This window comes from Haliotis rufescens, unplaced genomic scaffold, assembly GCF_023055435.1.
Source record: "Haliotis rufescens isolate VD_foot unplaced genomic scaffold, xgHalRufe1.0.p SCAF_10, whole genome shotgun sequence".
NCBI lineage: Eukaryota > Metazoa > Mollusca > Gastropoda > Lepetellida > Haliotidae > Haliotis > Haliotis rufescens.
Genome location: NW_025963780.1, coordinates 17,452,514 through 17,479,074, shown reverse-complemented (window position 1 = coordinate 17,479,074; position 26,561 = coordinate 17,452,514). Strand labels below are relative to the sequence as shown.

The window sequence follows — 26,561 nt, the reverse complement described above, 5'->3', positions numbered from 1 at the left end:
AAGTGCCTTATAACCAACAATCCAAAATCAGCTTGCATGAGATTGCTTAATGCTAGTGACAGCCATGTCACTTTATATTCAAAAACAGTGGTTGCTGTAGCCTCAGAGATTGACCCCACATCTGTCCTTGACCTCCCTGACACTTCTGATTCTGATCCTCCTACTACTACAAGTGCTAACACAACACATTCACAGGACATTGACTTTGATCTTAGTGATGCAGACCTCACACATGAACAACAAACACATTTACGTGCATTTCTCCAATCACAAAGGTCAGTTTTTGCCTCAGATTGGTCAGAATTAGGACACACCCACTTACATCAACACAGAATAGAAACAGGTGATGCCAGACCGATTAGACTCCCTTTTTACAGGCAAAACGCAGCCATTAGAAAAGAATGTTCAAGACAGGTAAAAGAAATGTTAGATGCCAATATCATTCAACCTAGTTCTTCTGAGTGGCACTCACCTGTTGTCATGGTTAAGAAACGTGACAGCTCTTACCGCTTTGCCGTAGATTATAGACGCCTCAATGCAGTTACTAAGCCTATATTTTTTCCTCTGCCACGTTTTGAAGATGTCGTTGATGCCGTAGGTGACAGCCATGCCAAAATCTTTAGTGTCCTTGATTGTGCTAGTGGCTTTTGGCAAATACCACTCCACCCAGATACAAAACACAAGTCCGCCTTCATTACGCCTGATGGTGTTTTTGAATGGAATCGCCTTCCTTTCGGCCTCAAAAATGCTCCTATGGCATTTCAGCAAACCATTTCAGAGGCACTAAAAGAGATGAATTGGCGTTACATATTGATATATGTCGATGACATAATAATATTTTCTAAAACCTTTTCTGAACATCTGAATCACCTCAAGGCAGTATTCCAAAAGATCAGTGAAGCAGGCCTCACTCTAAAACCCAGCAAATGTAAATTCGCGACAAAACAAGTTACCTACTTAGGGCATATCTTCAGTAAAGATGGCATCCATGTTGATCCTTCCAAAATAGATTCAGTCACACAGATTCCACCTCCTAAAAATGTCCATGACGTGCGCCATTTCCTAGGTTTGGCATCATATTATCGGAAATTTGTAGCAAACTTTTCGGGCATTGCCTCCCCTCTTTACAATCTCCTAAAAAAAGATGCATCTTTCGAATGGTCATACAATTGTCAACAGGCATTTGAAAAGCTAAAACATGCCCTTACAACTGCACCTATCCTCGCATACCCTGACCAAAACCAACCCTTCATCCTCACAACTGATGCATCACAAACTGCAATAGGGTACATCTTAGGCCAACTTGATTCTCAAGGTAGAGAACATGTAATATGTTACGGCGGCCGCTCTCTCATTACTGCTGAAAAGAATTGGGGTATCACACATCTAGAATGCCTGGCCGTCCTAGAAGGTATTAAAAACTTCAGGGTGTACCTTGCAAATGGATCATTTTCTGTTTACACAGACCACAAAGCTCTGACTTGGCTTAAGAAAACCAAACATGACTCTGGTCGCCTTAGTAGATGGTCCCTAATGCTGCAAGAGTATGATTTTGAGATCATACACAGGCCAGGCAAAGCCAACACAAATGCAGATGCCTTATCTCGCATTCCTCATGCAGAGCAAGTACATCAACCTAACACTGATGATATACCCTCCCCACCCATTTCAACAGAACCCATCTCATCAACCCGCACATATGCACAAGTAGCTGCCACTGCTTCATCTCCACTCTTACCCACTCCAACTTCACATTCGATGTCACCATCAAGCAGCCCCAAAGTGTCATTCCCTCATCACCAAGGCAACACAAGGTCTACTCCCTCGACTGCCACTTCTCACCATTATGCCAATCCCAATACAGGCAACATGAGGTTTACACCCTCGACTGCCACTTCTCGCCATTATGCAAATCCCAATGCAGGCAACATGAGGTCTACACCCTCGACTGCCACTTCTCACCATTATGCCAATCCCAATACAGGCAACAAGAGGTCTACACCCTCGACTGCCACTTCTCCCCATTATGCCAATCCCAATGCAGGCAACAAGAGGTCTACACCCTCGACTGCCTCTTCTCTCCATTATGCCAATCCCAATACAGGCAACAAGAGGTCTACACCCTCGACTGCCACTTCTCACCATTATGCCAATCCCAATACAGGCAACAAGAGGTCTACACCCTCGACTGCCCATTCTTCCCATTACGCCAATCCCAATGCAGGCAACATGAGGCCCACACCCTCGACTGCCTCTTCTCACCATTATGCCAATCCCAATACAGGCAACATGAGGTCTACACCCTCGACTGCCTCTTCTCTCCATTATGCCAATCCCAATACAGGCAACAAGAGGTCTACACCCTCGACTGCCACTTCTCACCATTATGCCAATCCCAATACAGGCAACAAGAGGTCTACACCCTCGACTGCTCATTCTTGCCATTACGCCAATCCCAATGCAGGCAACATGAGGCCCACACCCTCGACTGCCTCTTCTCTCCAACATGCTAATTCTCACTCAGCCAACAAGACATCTACACCTTCGACTTCCTTCACTCGCCAATATGCTTATTCAAAAGCAGGCAATATGAGGTCTACACCCTCAACAGCCTTATCTCACAAACCAGCCAGCCATGCTCATCCAAGTCCCATGCCACCTACTGACAAGAAGACAAACAAGTCGGCCACCACTGCTACAAAATCCTCCAACAACAGTGTCCACACCAAACTACCATTCATGTCTCGTCCCTCCAGCCAACTGAGGTCTTCTTCCTCTTCAACCAAATCATGCTCATCTCAACAAAACAACTTTCCAAAGCATACAAACATTGACAATGACACTCTTGACTCACACAGTGTCTCATCAGAAGATATCAGTAAAGATGACATAACATCCTCTATATCTGTAGACTTTGTCTACAAGTCGGGTCCTCACGATCCTCCTTCAGGCCCTATGGTCTTTGCTATAGGAACTGATCTTGATGATAAAGACTTGGCAGAAAAGCAACGTAAATCCCCTGACCTTCGTCCAATCATGGACTACATTGAAAAAGGTGAAATTCCTTCCACCTATACAGATGTTCAAGTCAAGGGTCTAACTGGCCTTGCTCAAGAGTATGACATACGTGATGGTATTCTGTACCACTTCTATCATGCAAAGCATCGAGGTCAGAAAAACAATCGCCCTCCTATGGTAACACAGCTAGCTGTCCCTGTCTGCTGTCGCAAAGAGGTTCTTTTTGCCTACCATGATTCCAAAGCTGGTGGTTGCCACTTTGGACGAGATGCCACTCGTCAGACAATACTCACAAAGTATTACTGGCCAGGCTTATACCAGGATATTGAGAATTATGTCAAGTCCTGTGATGACTGCCAACGCTCCAAAAGAAGGACAAATGCTAAGCCAGCACCAATGGTGCCCATGCCTATTGAGGACACATTCTCTCGTCTCCATGTTGACATCCTCGGGCCATTGCCTGAGACTAAGGAAGGTTATAAGTATGTTCTCCTTGCAGTTGATTCCTTCTCACGCTGGACAGAAGGTTTCCCTATGCGCACTCAAGAAGCCTCCGAGGTTGCATCAATCCTGTTCACTGAGGTTTTCTCACGGTTTGGTGCTCCCCGTACTCTTCTTACTGACAGAGGTAGGCAGTTCACTTCCAAGCTAGTAAATGCTCTCTGTGAACTCCTCGATTTCAAGCACTACTACACTTCGTCCTACCACCCCCAGACTAATGGGATGTGTGAAAGGAGGAACAGTGTCATAGAGCAGGCTCTCCGAACATATGCTGACCCTGATCAGACCAATTGGGCCAAACTCATTCCATGTGTTATGATGGCCATGCGCAATGTACCTTGTCAATCTACAGGGTATTCACCACACTACCTTCTGTTTGGAAAGGAAATGAATCTTCCTTTTGACACAACCTTGCTGCCTAAATCTACCCTCGGCAAAGATGCACAGGGTCATCTTCAAGATCTCTTGAAAAATCTGAATGTGGCAAAATCCCTTGCAAAGGACAACATGTCTGCTGCTCAGGATAAAAGCAAGAATATTCAGGATATCAGAGCCAAGGAACCTTCATTTGCAGTTGGTGATCAGGTTCTCATGACTGATCCAACTGTCAAAACTGGCCTTTCCCCCAAACTGTCAAAGAAATGGATAGGACCTTACAGAATCATTCGCATCGGTCTAAACCATACATTCAAACTACTGAACACTAACACAAACAAAGAACATAAATCCTTCATTCATGCCAACAGACTTAAAACTTATACACCTCCAACCCCTCGAAGACAACCTGCACAACCAGCTCAGCATCTAGCAACACCCACTCAGTCGCCAGCCTCCCAGCCCGACAATCCTCGTAGAGAAGCCTCACAAACAGCCCAGCATCAATCAACTCCAACTCAGTCAACATCCTCCCATCCTGACAACCCTACCACAACACAGCCCACTTCCGTAGAGGATCCCATTATGCTACCTCACTCGTCTGATAACTCTGACACTATTCCACAGAGTCCCACATCATCTGCCCAACCAGATGATCAACTTTATGCTGTAAAACGCATACACAAAGCTAAAAAGAAGTCAGGAGTAACTCATTACCTAATTGAATGGGAAGGTTACCCCCAACGCACCTGGGAACCTGCCTCCAACCTTAGCGCGGAAATGATAAGTGATTACCATACATTTAGAACAGGATCTGGTCACAGACGGAAACGGAAACACAGATATTTTGCAAAATCATAGGTCGTGACCTTCCATGCTATTCCTCCTGGCAACAAGTCATCATTTGTCAAGGTAGATGAGCTCTGACCACCCCCTACAGGTAATCAAATTGCCTTGTGTTCTATAAGTGCTACGCAGTGAAATGTTGTGGCCACAACTTTCCTGCATCAATGGTCATCCCATCTGACTTGTACTTTGGTTTCTTTTTGTCTTTGGTCAAACATGGAGAGCCACTATCCTTGAGTTCGGCTGATATTCGTGCCTCCTGTCCTGAGTGACCTCGCTTTGCCTCCAATCCCTAACTATGATACGTACACGTCAACTACCGTTAATCTCTCGTTGTCATCACCACCTTAACAGACTACAATGTTACCATTCTGTTAGGAATCTTGGCTGTTTCTTGGGCAGCATTTCTCATCCTTGTCTCAAAATCTCAACTGTCTTCTCCAAGACTTGAGTGTGCCACAATTCCAATTCTTCCACTCACTCTGTGTCCTTCCCATTTGCACATCCAACCTCCTTCAGGTGCCCCCCCAGCACATTCACAAACTCTTTAAGCACCCCTTTGCCACCTATATCCTAATATTTCACAACGGATACTTTCAATCGTAGACCTAGCGTGATGTGAAATGTTTGACAGTGTAAGGGCAAATTGTTGGGGAACGCTAAAAACTCCCTCATCACACAACAACCTTTCCTCATATTATGTATGTTTTTGTTAACCGGTTTCCTTTTCACAGAAATGCTTGTTCATTACTTCAAATTGTCATTTTTCTTGTAGTTTAATATGTAGGTATGTTTCAGAATCTTTGTAATGGAAATCGTGTGCCTTATGTTTTCAACTGATCAAACTATCTTCATGCAAACATTTGTTCATGTCCAACGTAATCTATTGTATCATTGTATTCTGATTATCTATGTATATTCGCTTCATTTTAATCCTTTTCTTTTTGCTTTTGAGGACAAAAGCTCCACGACGCACAGGGGTATTGTTACAGTGCATATATTTCATTACACTTTTTATATTTTTAACAAATTAAACTTAAACTAGGAAATTCTAAAATTCGAAAGTCGCTAGACCAGTATTTCTCGTTTTTATCGCCACTGGTCGACCATGACGGCTGCTCCTTGGCAAGCTCATTCACGCGAACAGTAAATTACGTAATCATAGATAAAGTCGGCGCGTACGTCCGCCCCGGCCCTTGTTCTCTTGATAAATGTTTTGTTACCAGCTGGCGCAGGTTTTGACCACCATCTTAAACTGTAATTAAAATAAACTCTTCTCAGGCAATACTGATACCATTCTATTACCACCTGCTTTTGTGTAGTCAACTTTGACAGCCCAGGGCAGATAACAGAGACCGAAATTACAACTTCAAAGTAATTGTTAATGTGATAAGAGTAGAGCTGTGGGGGTATATAACTCCTTGGGTGTTGGTCCTCAGCACACTTGCTTGAATAAACCCTAAGGACCTCACAGCTCTCTTTTCTCTTGTTTCAAGGTAAGAAACATTTAAATATTCCTATTTTATGACTAAACTTCTTATTTCATTGTTATTATTGTCTAGAAAATGTTATAGTTAAGTTGAATCAGTACTGCCATATTGTAACTCTCAATCTACTCTGTACAAGTTCTAAATGACTGCTCATTATATATATTATTTACTGTTTAATACACAGTAATTTCCCAGTGTTATTCGAAGTGTAATGCGTCGTGGGCTCCTCCAGTTTATGTGTCATTAATATGCGGCACCAATAGTTCTCTCCTATATTTCGACATCCATGATTATTTTCTCCTTCTATGTCTAACATCATCTGTTCAAAATACCAGATGCATATACAGTTTATATTTCCGTGCAGTAGCGTAGCGTACATGTAGCTTAGTCACAAAACGGTTCCTAGAGTTAACACAACTGTTTCAAGCAAGATTTATTTATATTATACGTAGGTCGGTTAGTCCATATTTTCCGACAGTCCACCGATCAAAGGTTATATGAGCAGCTTTACCTTCCGTGTGCGCTTACAGAATAGGCTATAACAAGGCATTCCATATTTCTTAGGTTTTATCCTCATTAAGTAAGTATTTGAATATTTTGTAAAGAGTCCCTTTCCTCATATAGTTGCATACGCTACAACACAACCTATACTACAATTTTATTACCGTAGTCATTTAAATAGTGTTATAGTCATCTTTTATGCTTCATAACAACGTACATTTAAACGCGCATCGTTTAAGTATACATGTACAATTGCCGTATTCACTCCATTAGCTGTTATCGTCTAGCTCCGTATATATATATAGGAAATGTGCGTAGTCAATAGCAACATAGCCGCCGTGATTCATTACCGTAGTCACCAAAGTAATCACCACTAAAACTAATAATTACACTAACTAAAACCGAGCTATGTCTTCTACCGCGTACATTCGTATCTTTATTTAGATCAAGTATTTACTTTCCGTATTAGCCGAAATTATTATGTTGTGATAATTATTACTGAAACCACAAATATTAATGTTTACCGTCTTTTCAAGTAAATGTCATGTTCCTCATCTAAGCAGTTTGTGCAGTCTACCGTACATGCTCTATTAAAATGTTACGACTACTCAATTTAGCTGTTAAGAAATGTTATTTAGCATTACCGTTATTATTCTAGTAAATACTGCATCTGTTGTATAATGTTACCGTACATACTCCAATTTCAATACATTGCCTTTATTATTATGCCTTTATTAGATGGACAATGTGTTAGCATTTTATTATCATTATTATGATTGTACGTCACTATTATATATTAATTGATGTAACTTGAATGATAGACACTTGCTTGAATAAACCCTAAGGACCTCACAGCTCTCTTCTCTCTTGTTTCAAGGCTAGCTCCCAATAGCTAATTCCCCAAACCGAGGCCTGACAGTTATTGGGATCACCCAAAAAGGCTGTCTTAGTATTATTCAAAATATCGGTCATTAGTGTGATATTGTATATCCAGTGTATTGTTCTCAACATCAGTCATTAGTGTGACATTGAATATCCAGTGTATCGTTCACAATATCGGTCATTCTTGTGACATTGTAATTTGTATTCCCATTGTATTGTTCACAATATCGGGGGGCGGTCGGGTAGCCTAGTGGTTAAAGCGTTCGTTCGTCCGTCACGCCGAAGACCCGGGTACAATTTGTGAAGCCCATTTGTGGCGTCCCCCGTCGTGATATTACTGGAATATTGCTAAAAGCGGCGTAAATCCTCACTCACTCACTCAGAAGTGACATTGTATTCCAAGTGTATTGTTCACAATATCGGTCATTCGTGTGACATTGTATTCCAAGTGTACTGTTCACAATATCGGTCATTAGGGTGACATTAAATATTCAGTGTATCGTTCACAATATCGATCATTAGGGTGACATTTAATATCAAGTGCATCGTTGACAATATCGGTCATTAGTGTGACATTGTATATTCAGTGTATCGTTCACAATATCGGTCATTAGTGTGACATTGTATATTCAGTGGATCGTTCCCAATATATGTCATTAGGGTGACATTTAGTATTCAATGTATCGTTCACAATATCGGTCATTAGTGTGACATTGTATATTCAGTGCATCGTAAACAATATCGGTCATTAGTGTGACATTATATATCCAGTGTATCGTTCACAATATCGGTCATTAGGGTGACATTTAATATTCAGTGTATCGTTCACAATATCGGTCATTAGGGTGACATTTAATATCCAGTGCATCGTCCACAATATCGGTCATTAGTGTGACATTGTATATCCAGTGTATCGTTCACAATATCGGTCATTAGGGTGACATTAAATATCCAGTGCATCGTCCACAATATCGGTCATTAGTGTGACATTAAATATCCAGTGTATCGTTCACAATATCGGTCATTAGTGTGACATTGTATATTCAGTGCATCGTTTCCAATATCGGTCAACAGCCTGACATATATACATTGTATTGCACAACACATTAACTTGTGCTGTGAGATTAAGTTTAAATGAGGTTGAATAAATAAATAATGTAATCGCCGTTTTTACATCTCCATTTCAGGCATTTATTTCACATTTATATAACCAAAACTAAATCATTTTTTATTCAATTATATTAAGAGGACAAGCAATTTCACAAAACAGGTTCCGGCAATCCTTTACGTGATCACACACTCATGTCATCACAGGGATACGACTATATCCGGTCAGATCTCACCATGATCCCAAGTATAAGGTTGAATAGGTTGAAATGTTTTGTGCATTGAGGATATGAGGCATTAGCTCAGTTGGTATTTCCACATCTTGTGGCTGGATGAGTTCGACCCCTGACCACGGTGTGGTGAAATTGTCGGTCTAGTACGTGGTGAAATTGAAGGAAATAACAGACCCATCTTTTGGTACGTACATACTGACACCTGCAATGTAGAAACATCATGGTCAGTTTACGTGTGGATCAGTGCTTCGATGTACATATACACACTTATGCATACATACATGTCTACACACACACACACACACACACACACACACACACTCACTCACTCACTCAGTCACTCATTCACTCACATACATTCACATACACTTACATACACGCACACCACCAATCCACACACCTGCTGTAGGATTTCCATTGTCCAGGATCTCCCAGTAGGTCTTGTCCTCGGCGCTTCCAGCTAACTTGTTCATGCTCATCACATCGTATCCCGTCGCGTTTGGTGTCGCATAATATTCAGCGGTAAAACTGAATAAGAGCAATTAAATGACTGACATGTTTTTTTATTTTGTTATAAATATGAAATTGTCGTTTCCGTGCCTTTTGTCGCACAAGCGATGTTGGAGCAATTGAAATTGAGGTAGACCACGAAATTCTAGTACATGTTTTAAGAAGATCTTATGACAATCGAAGAGGGAAAGATTTATCTTATAGATTTAGGATAGGATGTGTCTCACTGAAGAGGTGATAGCTGACAGAAGAAGGTGTTGTTTGACAGAAGAAGGTGCTGTCTGACAGGAGAAGGTGTTATCTGACAGGAGAAGGTGTTGTCTGACAGGAGAAGGTGTTGTCTGACAGAAGAAGGTGTTATCTGACAGGAGAAGGTGTTATCTGACAGGAGAAGGTGTTATCTGACAGAAGAAGGTGTTGTCTGACAGGAGAAGGTGTTATCTGACAGGAGAAGGTGTTATCTGACAGGAGAAGGTGTTATCTGACAGGAGAAGGTGTTATCTGACAGAAGAAGGTGTTGTCTGACAGAAGAAGGTTTTGTTTGACAGAAGAAGGTGTTATCTGACAGAAGAAGGTGTTATCTGACAGGAGAAGGTGTTATCAGACAGAAGAAGGTGTTGTCTGACAGGAGAAGGTGTTTCCTGACGGGAGAAGGTGTTATCAGACAGGAGAAGGTGTTGTCTGACAGAAGAAGGTATTGTTTGACAGGAGAAGGTGTTATCTGACAGAAGAAGGTGTTATCTGACAGGAGAAGGTGTTATCTGACAGGAGAAGGTGTTATCTGACAGAAGAAGGTGTTGTCTGACAGGAGAAGGTGTTATCTGACAGGAGAAGGTGTTATCTGACAGGAGAAGGTGTTATCTGACAGAAGAAGGTGTTGTCTGACAGAAGAAGGTTTTGTCTGACAGAAGAAGGTGTTGTCTGACAGAAGAAGGTTTTGTTTGACAGAAGAAGGTGTTGTCTGACAGAAGAAGGTGTTATCTGACAGAAGAAGGTGTTATCTGACAGGAGAAGGTGTTATCAGACAGAAGAAGGTGTTGTCTGACAGGAGAAGGTGTTTCCTGACGGGAGAAGGTGTTATCAGACAGGAGAAGGTGTTGTCTGACAGAAGAAGGTATTGTTTGACAGGAGAAGGTGTTATCTGACAGGAGAAGGTGTTATCTGACAGGAAAAGGTGTTATCTGACAGAAGAAGGTGTTATCTGACAGGAGAAAGTGTTATCTGATAGGAGAAGGTGTTGTGTGACAGCAGAAGATGTTGTCTGACAGAAGAAGGTGTTGTCTGACAAAGAAGGTGTTGTCTGACAGAAGACGGTGTTATCTGATAAGAGGAGGTGTTATCTGATAGGAGGAGGTGTTGTCTGGCAGAAGAAGGTGTTATCTGATAGGAGGACGTGTTATCTGACAAAAGAGGGTGTTTTCTTACAGAAGGTGATGTCCTACAGAAGAAGGTGTTGTTTGACAGAAGACGATGTTGTCTGACAGAAGAAGGTGTTGGCTGACAAAGAAGGTGTTATCTGATAGGAAGAGGTGTTATCTGACAGAAGAAGGTGTTGTCTGACAGAAGAAGGTGTTATCTGACAGGAGAAGGTGTTATCTGACAGGAGAAAGTGTTATCTGATAGGAGAAGGTGTTGTGTGACAGCAGAAGATGTTGTCTGACAGAAGAAGGTGTTGTCTGACAAAGAAGGTGTTGTCTGACAGAAGAAGGTGTTATCTGATAGGAGGAGGTGTTATCTTATAGGAGGAGGTGTTGTCTGGCAGAAGAAGGTGTTATCTGATAGGAGGACGTGTTATCTGACAAAAGAGGGTGTTTTCTTACAGAAAGTGATGTCCTACAGAAGAAGGTGTTGTTTGACAGAAGACGATGTTGTCTGACAGAAGAAGGTGTTGTCTGACAAAGAAGGTGTTGTCTGACAGAAGAAGGTGCTATCTGATAGTAGGAGGTGTTATCTGATAGGAGGAGGTGTTGTCTAACAAAAGAGGGTGTTGTCTTACAGAAGGTGTTGTTTGACAGAAGAAGGTATTGTTTGACAGAAGAAGGTGTTGTTTGACAGAAGAAGGTGTTGTATGACAGAAGAAGGTGTTGTGTGACAGGAGAAGGTGTTGTGTGACAGGAGAAGGTGTTGTCTGACAGGAGAAGGTGTTGTATTACAGAAGAAGGTGTTGCCTGACAGGGGAAGGTGTTGTGTGACAGGAGAAGGTGTTGTGTGACAGGAGAAGGTGTTATCTGACAGGAGAAGGTGTTATCTGACAGGAGAAGGTGTTATCTGATAGGAGAAGGTGTTGTGTGACAGAAGAAGGTGTTGTCTGACAGAAGAAGGTGTTATCTGACAGGAGAAGGTGTTATCTGACAGGAGAAGTTGTTATCTGACAGAAGAAGGTGTTATCTGATAGGAGAAGGTGTTGTGTGACAGGAGAAGGTGTTGTTTGACAGGAGAAGGTGTTATCAGACAGGAGAAGGTGTTGTCTGACAGAAGAAGGTGTTGTCTGACAGGTGAAGGTGTTATCTGACTGGAGAAGGTGTTATCTGACAGGAGAAAGTGTTATCTGATAGGAGAAGGTGTTGTGTGACAGGAGAAGGTGTTGTTTGACAGGAGGAGGTGTTGTTTGACAGGAGAAGGTGTTGTTTGACAGAAGAAGGTCTTATCTGACAGAAGAAGGTGGTGTCTGACAAAGAAGGTGTTATCTGATAGGAAGAGGTGTTATCTGACAGAAGAAGGTGTTGTCTGACAGAAGAAGGTGTTATCTGACAGGAGAAGGTGTTATCTGACAGGAGAAGGTGTTATCTGATAGGAGAAGGTGTTGTGTGACAGGAGAAGGTGTTGTTTGACAGGAGAAGGTGTTATCAGACAGGAGAAGGTGTTGTCTGACAGAAGAAGGTGTTGTCTGACAGGTGAAGGTGTTATTTGACTGGAGAAGGTGTTATCTGACAGGAGAAAGTGTTATCTGATAGGAGAAGGTGTTGTGTGACAGGAGAAGGTGTTGTTTGACAGGAGGAGGTGTTGTTTGACAGGAGAAGGTGTTGTTTGACAGAAGAAGGTGTTATCTGATAGGAGTAGGTGTTGTCTGACAGAAGAAGTTGTTGTCTGACAGGAGAAGGTGTTGTTTGACAGGAGATGGTGTTATCTGACAGTAGAAAGTGTTGTTTGACAGGAGAAGGAGTTGTGTGACAGGAGAAGGTGTTGTGTGACAGGAGAAGGTGCTGTTTGACAGGAGAATGTGTTGTTTGACAGAAGAAGGTGTTATCTGACAGGAGAAGGTGTTATCTGACAGAAGAAGGTGCTGTCTGACAGAAGAAGGTGTTGTCTGAGAGGAGAAGGTGTTGTCTGACAGGAGAAGATGCTGTTTGACAGGAGAAAGTGTTATCTGACAGGAGAAAGTGTTATCTGATAGGAGAAGGTGTTGTGTGACAGAAGAAGGTGTTGTTTGGCAGAAGAAGGTATTGTTTGACAGAAGAAGGTGTTGTCTGACAGAAGAAGGTATTGTTTCACAGAAGAAGGTGTTGTCTGACAGAAGAAGGTATTGTTTGACAGAAGAAGGTGTTGTCTGACAGAAGAATTTTTATGTTTGACAGAAGAAGGTGTTGTCTGACAGAAGAAGGTGTTATCTGACAGGAGAAAGTGTTGTGTGACAGAAGAAGGTGTTGTCTGACCGGGGTGTTGTCCTTGAGAAGAAGATGTTGTCCTACAGAAGAAGTTGATGTCTGACAGAAATAAGGAGTGAGGACCTCGTGTTTTTGGCATGTGATTTATTGATAACTAATGATCGTAACTGTATAACATTGAATCTGTTGAGATTCAGTAGGAATTCATTGCATTGCATTTGAACAATGATTCGTTTTCAGGTATGTAATACTATACTGTACATTAAATGTAAGCATTGGTGAGTGGTGATTATATTAAGATACTCGAATTATCTGTAAACTACCGGAATAGCATGGCTGAATACCAAGCGTAAAATATATGTATGGAAAAGTCTGTAGTGTTCTGGGGAAACTGGACTGGTCTAGCACTGTGTGGAAAGTGCTATCTATCTGAGAACCCAGGAATAGGTGTGCAAGGCTAGTAGTAGCTATCCAAGAACCCAGGAGGAGGTGTGCAAGGCTAGTTGTAACTATCTGAGAACCCATGAATAGGTGAGCAAGGCTAGTAGTATCTATCGGGGAAGGCTAGTAGTATCTATCTGAGAACCAAGGAGGAGGTGTGCAAGGCTAGTAGTATCTATCTGAGAACCCAGGAGCGGGTGTGCAAGGCTAGTAGTATCTATCTTAGAACCTAGGAGGAGGTGTGCAAGGCTAGTGGTATCTATCTGAGAACCGAGGAGGAGGTGTGCAAGGCTAGTAGTATCTATCTGAGAACCCAGGAGGAGGTGTGCAAGGCTAGTGGTATCTATCTGAGAACCGAGGAGGAGGTGTGTAAGGCTAGTAGTATCTATCTGAGAACCAAGGAGGAGGTGTGCAAGGCTAGTAGTATCTATCTGAGAACCCAGGAGGAGGTGTGCAAGGCTAGTGGTATCTATCTGAGAACCGAGGAGGAGGTGTGTAAGGCTAGTAGTATCTATCTGAGAACCAAGGAGGAGGTGTGCAAGGCTAGTAGTATCTATCTGAGAACCCAGGAGGAGGTGTGCAAGGCTAGTAGTATCTATCTGAGAACCCAGGAGGAGGTATGCAAGGCTAGTAGTATCTGACTGAGAACCCAGGAGGAAGTGTGCAAGGCTAGTAGTATCTATCTGAGAACCCAGGGGGAGGTGTGCAAGGCTAGTTGTATCTGACTGAGAACCCAGGAGTAGGTGTGCAAGGCTAGTAGTATCTATCTTAGAACCCAGGAGGAGGTGTGCAAGGCTAGTAGTATCTGACTGAGAACCCAGGAGTAGGTGTGCAAGGCTAGTAGTATCTATCTTAGAACCCAGGAGGAGGTGTGCAAGGCTAGTAGTATCTATCTGAGAACCGAGGAGGAGGTGTGCAAGGCTAGTAGTATCTATCTTAGAACCCAGGAGGAGGTGTGCAAGGCTAGTAGTATCTGACTGAGAACCCAGGAGGAGGTGTGCAAGGCTAGTAGTATCTATCTTAGAACCCAGGAGGAGGCCAGGTATGCAAGGCTAGTAGTATCTGACTGAGGACCTAGGAGTAGGTGTGCAAGGCTAGTAGTATCTATCTGAGAACCCAGGAGTAGGTGTGCAAGGCTAGTAGTATCTATCTGAGAACCCAGGAGTAGGTGTGCAAGGCTAGTAGTATCTATCTTAGAACCCAGGAGGAGGTGTGCAAGGCTAGTAGTATCTGACTGAGAACCCATGAGTAGGTGTGCAAGGCTAGTAGTATCTATCTTAGAACCCAGGAGGAGGTGTGCAAGGCTAGTAGTATCTATCTGAGAACCGAGGAGGAGGTGTGCAAGGCTAGTAGTATCTATCTTAGAACCCAGGAGGAGGTGTGCAAGGCTAGTAGTATCTGACTGAGAACCCAGGAGGAGGTGTGCAAGGCTAGTAGTATCTATCTTAGAACCCAGGAGGAGGCCAGGTATGCAAGGCTAGTAGTATCTGACTGAGGACCTAGGAGTAGGTGTGCAAGGCTAGTAGTATCTATCTGAGAACCCAGGAGTAGGTGTGCAAGGCTAGTAGTATCTATCTGAGAACCCAGGAGTAGGTGTGCAAGGCTAGTAGTATCTATCTGAGAACCCAGGAGGGGGTGTGCAAGGCCAGTAGTATCTATCAGAGGTTACAGGAGGAGGTGAGCAAGGCTAGTAGTATCTGACTGAGGACCTAGGATGAAGTATGCAGAGATGGTAGTATCTAACTGAGGACCAAGTATTAATGCAGCAGTAATCCTACTGGAAATGCGGATCGATGGCAACGGCCTCCTGTAGGAAGTAGATGAGTTCTCTCTGAGGTTTCATCTCAAGCTTGACAGTAGACTTGAACGTCGGCGACTTGAGGCTATTCTCCACATTGATGATGACCGTGATATTAGGACCGCACATGCAACAAGGGCAGGTGACACTCCTGAAAGACAACGACATTTCATGTATCACTTTTGTATTCGAATTCAGTCGTGAAATTATCTATTATCAGTCGTGAAATTATATTAAACTTATCTAAAAAGTTGATTTATTACTGTCACAGATTGAACGACTATAACCCTTTAAAGCGCCTCATACTTTGACTTTTCAGATTATTTCTAGTCAGTGTGAACAGAACGGACGTGAAGTGTATATCATATAATATCAACGTGTTATTTGGCAAGAAATGCAACATCGTCTTATCATTAAGCATAATCTGTGTACACTTGGAAATGTGGGTGAATATGTTAACATGATATACAGGCAAGTTACTGTGTCAAGATCAACGTTGTTAGAACAGGTATTTATTTTAGCAAGCAAACAATTTCTTATTGTGCACCATGAGGCGAAATTACCCAATTCCCTCCAGCACACCAAATAATCAATGTCTACTTAGTGAGAGACATGTATACTTACTCCTGGCCAGTCAGTGCGTGAACCACAAAGCAGGCCAGCAGACTCATGCACGATAGTGTATGCATTGTTCTTGTTGGTAAACCTAAAAAAATATAAAAGATAAAATCTTTAAAAAAACATCTTTGGAAAGGACCCAGTCATCTTAGGTACATGTACAGTACCTTACATAGTTGACATGGATCTCAGTGTCCGTGTAGGCTGGTAAAGTAACGCATAGAGTGGACATGGACAGTTATGTCCGTGTAGGCTGGTACAGCAGCACACACAGTGGACATGGACAGCATTGTCCGTGTAGGCTGGTACAGCAGCACACACAGTGGACATGGACAGCATTGTCCGTGTAGGCTGGTACAGTAACATACACAGTGGACATGGACAGTATTGTCCGTGTAGGCAGGTACAGTAACATACACAGTGGACATGGACAGTATTGTCCGTGTAGGCAGGTACAGTAACATACACAGTGGACATAGACAGTATTGTCCGTGTAGGCAGGTACAGTAACATACACAGTGGACATGGACAGTATTGTCCGTGTAGGCAGGTACAGTAACACATACAGTGGACATATACAGTATTGTCCGTGTAGGCTGGTACAGTAACATACACAGTGGACATGGACAGTATTGTCCGTGTAGGCTGGTACAGTAACATACACAGTGGACATGGACATTATTGTCCGTGTAGGCAGATACAGTGGTACACACAGTGGACATGAACAGTATTGTCCGTGTAGGCTGGTACAGTAACACATACAGTGGACAAAGACAGTATTGTCCGTGTAGGCTGGTACAGTAACATACACACTGGACATGGACAGTATTGTCCGTGTAGGCAGATACAGTGGTACCCACAGTGGACATGAACAGTATTGTCCGTGTAGGCTGGTACAGTAACACATACAGTGGACAAAGACAGTATTGTCCGTGTAGGCTGGTACAGTAACATACACAGTGGGCATGGACAGTATTGTCCGTGTAGGCCGGTAGAGCAGCACACACAGTAGGCATGGACAGTATTGTCCGTGTAGGTACACTTGCATATACAGTGGTCATGGATCGCAGTATCCGTGTAGGCTAGGTAAGTTGCATGCAGTAGTTGTGCTTAACATACCTGTATGTTACTCCGCATGCCCTTGCGTAGTATTTCTGTGTGCCCAGATACATGTAGCTGGAACGCTGCCTATAATATAAATTGCTGTTTTTTCTGGCCCTGATTCGAATATTGACAGTCCGCTCTCACATTGCTTAACTAGAACACAACATGCACACTCAGTAGAAGTGACATCGTGGCATTCATTTTTTCTACAAGGTGTGGGCATCGAACAGTTCCAGAGTAAAAGTGACTAAATTGGTTGGCGCGGCCAACATCTGTGCGACACAGCTGTAGTACTGCTCACTACGGTGTAAAACAACACTCGCTAACTCTATCATTGCACAATATAACAACCTTTGCTCTCCTTACAGTTGCGTCTAATATCAATTGAATTTGTTAAAGCTAAGCGCGGAGATTGTTAATATGCCTTACCTGTAATGTGCAAGTCAGCCACAAGATGGCGATGTCACGTGTACTGTGATACTCCCTTCATTACAGTCTGTTTACACAGCCGAATCAAGTATCATGTATGTGAGTATTATATATCATCTGTACGTATTCGCAGTAGCAGCCATAGGATGGGCCTCAACATTTCTTTGCTGATACCACTTCCATAATAATACGCTGAAAGCAAACGTTCGTACATCGAATAACCTTATTTACAAGAGATAATATACCACTCAAGAGAAAGTAAGACCCGATTCTTTCATACTACTATCGTTAATCTGTCATGGCAACTGTCCTTTCATGAAGTCAAACTTTCATCTGTCACCACAGATTAACTGTAGTAATATGAAAGAATCGGGTGGCAATCAACTTCCATTGTGTAGTATAACTACTTTAGTGGCTGATCTAATACTTCCTACATACAGGCCATTTGCTAAGAACGCCAAGTGCATGCCGGGACGTAATTTGTTACTTCCCTTTCAAACTGCTGTACTTGTCCTTTTCGGGGACGAAAGTATCCCGAAATTTCACTAGAATTATGCACACCCACCATATTTGCCAGGCAGAAGTATTTTATTTGTATTTAAAAAGAAAATGAATAGAAACAAGATCAGAAAGTAAATGGGGTTGTTCGTCAAATCAGTTTAAATCCAGTACACTTGCAGCACACGCTGAGTAAGAGAAGAATTGTCAGCTCAATGCTTCCGAAGATCCGGATTGGAAAAAGTCTTCAGGAACCTATGATTGTCGTAAGAGGCGACTATGCTTGTCGTAAGAGGCGACTAACGGGATCGGGTGGTTAAGATCGCTGACTTGGTTGATGCATATTATTGTATCCGAATTGCGTGGGTCGAGGCTCATGATATCAATCACTGGATTTTCTGGTTCAGACTAGATTATTTACATACCGCCGTTTTATAGTTGGAATAATGCTGAGTGCGGCGTTAAAGAATAAACAAAGCGTAGCAACTGTCTGTGCCTGTCTGCATCAACAGGGGTTTCCTCCCATATTAAACTGACACACCGTGATATGACAAAGATACTTTTGAAAGTGGCGTTAAACCAAACTCGCTCGATACACCAACTGTACTAAATATACCAGCTGCAACAGCTGTACCAGATATACAACCAATAGAAACTGTACCATACATGTCAGCTGTATAAGACCCCCACTACAAGCTGTAGCAGAGATTCAAGCTGTACCAGATATACAATCAATAGAAACTGTACCATACATGTAAGCTGTATAAGACCCCCACTACAAGCTGTATCAGAGATTCAAGCTGTACCAGATATACAATCAATAGAAACTGTACCATACATGTCAGCTGTATAAGACCCCCACTACAAGCTGTAGCAGAGATTCAAGCTGTACCAGATATACAATCAATAGAAACTGTACCATACATGTAAGCTGTATAAGACCCCCACTACAAGCTGACTTGTGTATTGTCCATAGGGTTGGTCATTAATGTGGCATTGTATATCTAGTGTATTGTCCATAGTGTCGGTCATTAATGTGACATTGTATATCTAGTGTATTGTCCATAGTGTCGGTCATTAATGTGACATTGTATATCTAGTGTATTGTCCATAGTGTTGGTCATTAATGCGGCATTGTATATCTAGTGTATTGTCCATAGTGTTAGTCATTAATGTGACATTGTATATCTAGTGTATTGTCCATAGTGTTGGTCATTAATGTGACATTGTATATCTAGTGTATTGTCCATAGTGTTGGTCATTAATGTGACATTGTATATCTAATGTATTGTCCATAGTGTCGGTCATTAATGAGACATTGTATATCTAGTGTATTGTCCACAGTATCGGTCTTTAGTGTAACATCATAATGAGAATAAAAACATTGCCAAATCCAAAAAATAAGTAATCGAACTGTAGTTTGTATTTCACCATCTCAAGCGTTTATTTCATGTTCCTATACACACAGTAATACACTATGTATTCTTTATATAGGGATGACTCAGACGGTGATTTGCGTGATCTTACACTCATGCCTTCATAGAAATACCACAACATCTGGACAAATCCCACTATTGCCCCTAGTACATGGTTGAATATGTTTTTTTCATGCATTTAGGATATGAGGCATTGGTTCAGTTGATATTTTCACATCCTGTAGCTGGATGAGGTAGACCCTTGTCTAGGGCTGTTGAAATCGTCTGTCTAGTATGTGGTGAAATTGAAGGTAATCACGGACCCATCTTTTGGTACGTACTCACTGACACCTGCAACGTAGAAACACCATGGTCAGTTTACATGTGGATCAATCGTTCTCCATGCAATATTTTCAGCGTATAAATGAGTCGTATCCATCTATCCATCCATCCATCCAACCATCCACCCATTCATCCGCACGCACACACACACACATAAATATATATATATATATATATATATATATATATATATATATATATATATATATATATATATATATATACGCGCATATGAAGACGCACACATACATACCTACTTACATGCTAGCATACTTACCGAGAGGTGTAGGTATCCCTTTGTCCAGGATCTGCCAGTAAGTCTTATCCTCGGTGCTTCCAGCTAAGTTGTTCATGCTCAGAATAAAATATCCCGTCACGCTTGGTGTCGCATAATACTCAGCCGTGAAACTGAACAACAAGAGCGGAACGTGTTTTGATTATAACACTGAAAATATCTTTTCAATGCCTTTTGTCACACAAACCATGTCGGAACAAGTAAAATTGAGATCACGAAACGCAGACACAAGCTATTTAGACTTCAGATAATATGTGAGTAACCTGGAAAGGGTTTTACGAAGGTGTGTATGACTCCCAAAATAGGTTGGTGCCTGACACGGACGATGTTGTCTGAAGAAGAATTTGTTGTCGGAGGAAAAAGGTTGTGTCTGACTGAGGAGATTGTGTTTGACAGATAAGATGTAGGCTGACTCAGGAAGAAGACGTGTTTTCATGTTGTCTCAAGAGGATGATGTGCCTTACAGAGATTGTGGTGTTTCACAAAGAGGTTGTGTCTGGGGAACAAGGTGATGTCTGACAGAGAAGGTGTTGTCTGAGGAACTAACTGATGTCTGACAGAGAAGGTGTTGTCTGGGGAACTAGGTGATGTCTGACAGAAAAGGTGTTGTCTGAGGAACTAACTGATGCCTGACAGAGAAGGTGTTGCCTGAGGAACTAGGCGATGTCTGAGAGAAAAGGTGTTGTCTGAGGAACTAGCTGATGTCTGACAGGGAAGGTGTTGTCTGGGGAACGAGCTGATGTCTGACAGGGAAGGTGTTGTCTGGGGAACTAGCTGATGTCTGATAGAGAAGGTGTTGTCTGAGGAACTAGGTGATGTCTGACAGGGAAGGTGTTGTCTGGGGAACTAGCTGATGTCTGACAGAAAATGTGTTGTCTGAGGAACTAGCTGATGTCTGACAGAGAAGGTGTTGTCCGAGGAACTAGCTGATGTCTGACAGAGAAGGTGTTGTCTGAGTAACTAGCTGATGTCTGACAGAGAAGGTGTTGTCTGAGGAACTATTTGATGTCTGACAGAGAAGGTGTTGCCTGAGGAACTAGGCGATGTCTGACAGAGAAGGTGTTGCCTGAGGAACTAAGTGATGTCTGACAGAGAAGGTGTTGTCTGAGGAACTAGATGGTGTGTGACAGAGAAAGTGTTGTCTGAGGAACGCGGTGATGTCTGACAGAGAAGGTGTTGTCTGAGGGACTCGGTGATGTCTGACAGAGAAGGTGTTGTCTGAGGAACTAACTGATGCCTGACAGAGAAGGTGTTGCCTGAGGATCTAGGCGATGTCTGACAGAAAAGGTGTTGTCTGAGGAACTAGCTGATGTCTGACAGGGAAGGTGTTGTCTGGGGAACTAACTGATGCCTGACAGAGAAGGTGTTGTCCGAGGAACTAGCTGATGTCTGACAGAGAAGGTGTTGTCTGAGGAACTAGGTGATGTCTGACAGAAAAGGTGTTGTCTGAGGAACTAGCTGATGTCTGACAGAGAAGGTGTTGTCTGAGGAACTAGGTGATGTCTGACAGAAAAGGTGTTGTCTGAGTAACTAGCTGATGTCTGACAGAGAAGGTGTTGTCTGAGGAACTATTTGATGTCTGACAGAGAAGGTGTTGCCTGAGGAACAAGGCGATGTCTGACAGAGAAGGTGTTGCCTGAGGAACTAAGTGATGTCTGACAGAAAAGGTGTTGTCTGAGGAACTAGCTGATGTCTGACAGAGAAGGTGTTGCCTGAGGAACTAGCTGATGTCTGACAGAGAAGGTGTTGTCTGAGGAACTCGGTGATGTGTGACAGAGAAGGTGTTGTCCGAGGAACTAGATGGTGTGTGACAGAGAAGGTGTTGTCTGAGGAACTAAGTGATGTCTGACAGAGAAGGTGTTGCCTGAGGAACTAGATGGTGTGTGACAGAGAAGGTGTTGTCTGAGGAACTCGGTGATGTGTGACAGAGAAGGTGTTGTCTGAGGAACTAGCTGATGTTTGACAGAGAAGGTGTTGCCTGAGGAACTCGGTGATGTGTGACAGAGAAGGTGTTGTCTGAGGAACTAGGCGATGTCTGACAGAGAAGGTGTTGCCTGAGGAACTCGGTGATGTGTGACAGAGAAGGTGTTGTCCGAGGAACTAGATGGTGTGTGACAGAGAAAGTGTTGTCTGAGGAACTCGGTGATGTGTGACAGAGAAGGTGTTGTCTGAGGAACTAGCTGATGTCTGACAGAGAAGGTGTTGCCTGAGGAACTAGATGGTGTGTGACAGAGAAGGTGTTGTCTGAGGAACTAGCTGATGTCTGACAGAGAACGTGTTGTCTGAGGAACTAGATGATGTGTGACAGTAGACGTTGTCTGACAGAAGGTTGTGTTGTGTGAGAGAAATTGCGTTGCTTAACAGAAGAAAGTGTTAAGTGACAGGAACGTGTTGTTTGGCAGACGCAGTTGTTGTGTGACAGTGAATATGTTTTCTTATAGAAGTAATTGTGTGACAGACGAACGTGTTGTCTCACAGAAGAAGGTCTTGTGTGACTTAAGAAAATGTCGTTTGACTGCAGACAGTGTTGTGTGATAGATGAAGTTGTTGTCCGATAGAAACGAAAGTGTTTGGCTGACAAGGTATTGTATTACAGAAGGTGTTATAAGACAGAGGAGGTGTTATGTATCGAACGAAGGTGCTGCTTGACAGGGAACGATGGTGAACGAAGGCAAGGTTTGACAGATGGTGTTGTCTGACACTAAACTAGGAAATTAGGATTGAGGAGGGTACTTAAGGAAGCAGTCATCTTACTGGAAGAGCTGGTCGATGGCGACGGCCTCCTGAAGGAAGTAGATGAGTTCTCTCTGATGCATCTCAAGCTTGACACAGGACTTGAACGTGGGTGGCTTGATGCTGTTCACCACTTCCATAGTAACAGTGATATTAGGACCGCACATGCAACAAGGACTGTTAACACCCCTGAAAGATAACGACTAATTAATGGAATCATGTATCACGCCTGTATTCAGTGGTGAAATACAAACATCATGTAACATATCTAGAAAGTAAACCCTGTACTTTCTCGAATTTGACTACTTTATATCTTTGCTTTGAAGCGTATCTTGCTTTGCCCTTTTCAGGTTATTATTATTATTTGAGAAAATAATAAAAATCTAACTTCGAACATTATCAACTATAATAATCTAAATGTACTATTTGACAGCAAATGATCAATGGTTATTCATTAAGTATGTGCATCTTTGTACTCTTTATAATGTACATGACTATGTTCAAATGAAAATGATTGATCGAATTAAACAACGTGATTTCATGTGCCCGATGGTATGGGTTCAAATGGTGTACAGGCAAATCGCTAGGTCTGGGATCCTCGATGAGACACAACAGGTTTTCAATCATTGCTACAGTACATTCTTTTCAGGACATTAACACTTCTTTTGCTTAATCTGAGACAAACATACACCCACCCCCTCCCGCATACCAAATTGTCTGTCTCTTCAATGTCGACTTAATGGAAGAGAGTGTACTTACGGCTGGCAAGTCAGTGCCAGGACCACGCAGGCTAGCAGGCACACACACGATAGTGTACTCATTGTTCTTGTTTGTAACCTAGGAGGAACAAAATAAGATCGTCTTATTATAAAAATAAAATATAATGGTAAAGCTTCCTAAACATATATGCCAAGGGACTCACGGGAATAATCTCTAGGCACCAAGGCATGCACGAGCGGTGGCTTAAAAGTTCTGAGGTAACTGCGAAGGGTGAATAATGTACTACTACACATAACTACTAATACTCACTACACGTCCCTACTAATACTCACTACACGTCACTACTTATACTCACTACACGTCACTACTAATACTCACTACACGTCACTACTAATACTCACTACTAGTCACTACTAATACTCACTACACGTCACTACTAATACTCACTACACGTCACTACTAATACTCACTACTAGTCACTACTAATACTCACTACACGTCACTACTAATACTCACTACTAGTCACTACTAATACTCACTACACGTCACTACTAAAACTCACTACTAGTCACTACTAATACTTACTACACGTCACTACTAATACTCACTACTAGTCACTACTAATACTCACTACACGTCACTACTAATACTCACTACTAGTCACTACTAATACTCACTACATGTCACTACTAATACTCACTACACGTCACTACTAATACTCACTACACGTCACTACTAATACTCACTACACGTCACTACTAATACTTACTACACGTCACTACTCATACTCACTACACGTCACTACTCATACTCACTACACGTCACTACTAATACTCACTACTAGTCACTACTAATACTCACTACACGTCACTACTAATACTCACTACACTTCACTACTAATACTCACTACACGTCACTACTAATACTCACTACACGTCACTACTAATACTCACTACTAGTCACTACTAATACTCACTACACGTCACTACTAATACTCACTACACGTCACTACTAATACTCACTACTAGTCACTACTAATACTCACTACTAGTCACTACTAATACTGAATACACGTCACTACTCATACTCACTACACGTCACTACTAATACTCACTACACGTCACTACTAATGCTCACTACACGTCACTAATAATACTCACTACACTTCACTACTAATACTCACTACACGTCACTACTAATACTCACTACTAGTCACTACTAATACTCACTACACGTCACTACTAATACTTACTACAAGTCACTACTCATACTCACTACACGTCACTACTAATACTCACTACACGTCACTACTAATACTCACTACGAGTCACTACTAATACTCACTACACGTCACTACTAATACTTACTACACGTCACTACTCATACTCACTACACGTCACTACTCATACTCACTGCACGTCACTACTAATACTCACTACTAGTCACTACTAATACTCACTACACGTCACTACTAATACTCACTACTGGGGTGGGTGGGGGTGGGGGTGGGGGGGTGTGGAGGGTTGTTTTCGAAAAGTAACGTCATTCATAATTACCTCCTATTGGCAACGCTAAAACAGCACCAGAACATAATAATCGGACATCGTTAGATTTGGTGTCCAGACAGACATTCATATACATGTGCACAAAATAATATGGAGGTACTCTCATTTGAAATAAAGGATATGTGCTGTGTTTTTCTGCTGCGGCTGTATTTATATGACATCTTTTCAAATTTATATAAAATATTCATGTTACTCAGAATGTCCAGTGAACATTTATTTTTTTGATAAAACCCGAGGAATAATCATACTTTCAGTTTTTATCTGGATCAAATTTTTGAAAGAAAATCTTTTGTAATATTACTGACTGTGGTGTAAAACAAAGCTCTCCTGCTATTCTACATTACAATACATTCCTGCATGTTTGTATGTACACTGAATTCATTAATGGTATACTGTATAGTACAGAGATAATGTAAATACGCCTTACCTGATGTCGAAGTAAACAGCACGCAGCTTCAGGATGCTCGTGACTGTCACTTATATAGTGGCTATGTCACGCCTACTGTGACTGTGACACTCCGTAACCTGTTGTACATCCTGTTCACGCAGCTGACTCACGTACCATGCACATATCAAAGAATGGTTATATTACATATATTTAACCATATTATTTGTACCTTATTCAGAGGTGATAGTTCGTATAATGGTATTGACTTTAGTGTCAAGCAACTAGGACGTACTGTTTTATTCAATTGTATAAGTGACGGGTGCTACCGATAGCACGATACCGACACCTGGTCTCGTCACTAATTTTCATTGATGTATTTATATCATTTTCACCGCTATTTTGCCTTTTACGCTCAGTGGAATCTATTTCGGCGGATAATCGAGACTTGTTTATAATCGACTCTGGCGTTGACGTTTTACATTTACAGTTCATTTGTCAACGGTTTCTGTTCTAATGAGCATGGAGGTCAAATGTCTCATTCTGCGTTACACTACAGCTGTTTAAATAAAGTGAGTTTGAAACTAAAATACAGAATAATTAAAAAAGAAAGTCTATATTTGTCTATTTTCAGACGACGTCGTGTTTACCACCAGTGCAAAAAATATTTATACAGGTGGGATTTTCACTCAAGATCTAGATCGTGTTGATGGGTAGTAATAGTGTTATGGGTTGACTGATATAGTCACTATAATGGAAGTGCATATACTGGAAAGTGTACTGTAATACATCGGTAGGTCATGAGTCAACCAGCGTGACCAGGATGTTTGCATTCTGTGATACAGTTTGTTGTTCGGCTGGGAATACTTATGCAGCTTTCTCCGAGAATACCTATTTCGGCGTAACCGGACCAGGAAAGTACGGGTTGGGAAAATAAACAAGTAACTGCTGCTTCGCAAGGAAGGAGAGCTGAGCCCCGTGGCGAATTTTAAAGTGATTCATGTTAAGTGTTGAAATACATTAAACTGACGCAACGGGGAAGGGGGCAGGGGGATTTTGAGGGGGTCCCATCCGTCTAAGGTGCTGCAATCCGCTGTTGTGAGTTGCGTCCCTTTGACGTGCAAGGAATCTATGATCGTGGCACCGAAAC

At 42.2% G+C, this 26,561-nt stretch overlaps 1 protein-coding gene across 2 annotated transcripts; it reads right to left on the bottom strand.

Annotated features, from left to right (window-relative positions):
• Positions 1–12,822: 12,822 nt before the first annotated feature.
• LOC124110714 (cobalamin binding intrinsic factor-like) lies at positions 12,823–25,537 on the bottom strand. Of its 2 annotated transcripts, none has more exons than XM_046470066.2 (5): positions 25,454–25,537; positions 23,501–23,578; positions 22,763–22,930; positions 15,932–16,013; positions 12,823–15,458 (listed from the first exon to the last, which is right to left on the bottom strand). In XM_046470066.2, exons 2-5 carry the CDS (start codon positions 23,560–23,562, stop codon positions 15,423–15,425), a joined length of 348 nt encoding a protein of 115 aa, XP_046326022.1. In that variant the 5' UTR covers positions 23,563–23,578; positions 25,454–25,537; the 3' UTR covers positions 12,823–15,422. The 2 variants fall into 2 exon arrangements, with proteins under 2 accessions (XP_046326022.1, XP_046326021.1); XM_046470065.2 differs by lacking the exons at positions 12,823–15,458; positions 15,932–16,013 and adding exons at positions 19,376–19,722; positions 19,991–20,121 and having other exon boundaries at positions 25,454–25,534.
• Between the last annotated feature and the right edge of the window lie 1,024 nt (positions 25,538–26,561).

What these genes read in the sequence shown, in the direction of transcription:
- LOC124110714 (XM_046470065.2), bottom strand. Translation starts at nt 23,562, where the DNA reads ATGAGTACACTATCGTGTGTGTGCCTGCTAGCCTGCGTGGTCCTGGCA. An exon ending in GCCATCGACCAGCTCTTCCA is followed by an intron (nt 20,122 to 22,762) that starts GTAAGATGACTG and finishes CTTGTTGTTCAG; the next exon opens with TTTCACGGCTGAGTATTATG. An exon ending in AGGGATACCTACACCTCTCG is followed by an intron (nt 19,723 to 19,990) that starts GTAAGTATGCTA and finishes TCTACGTTGCAG; the next exon opens with GTGTCAGTGAGTACGTACCA.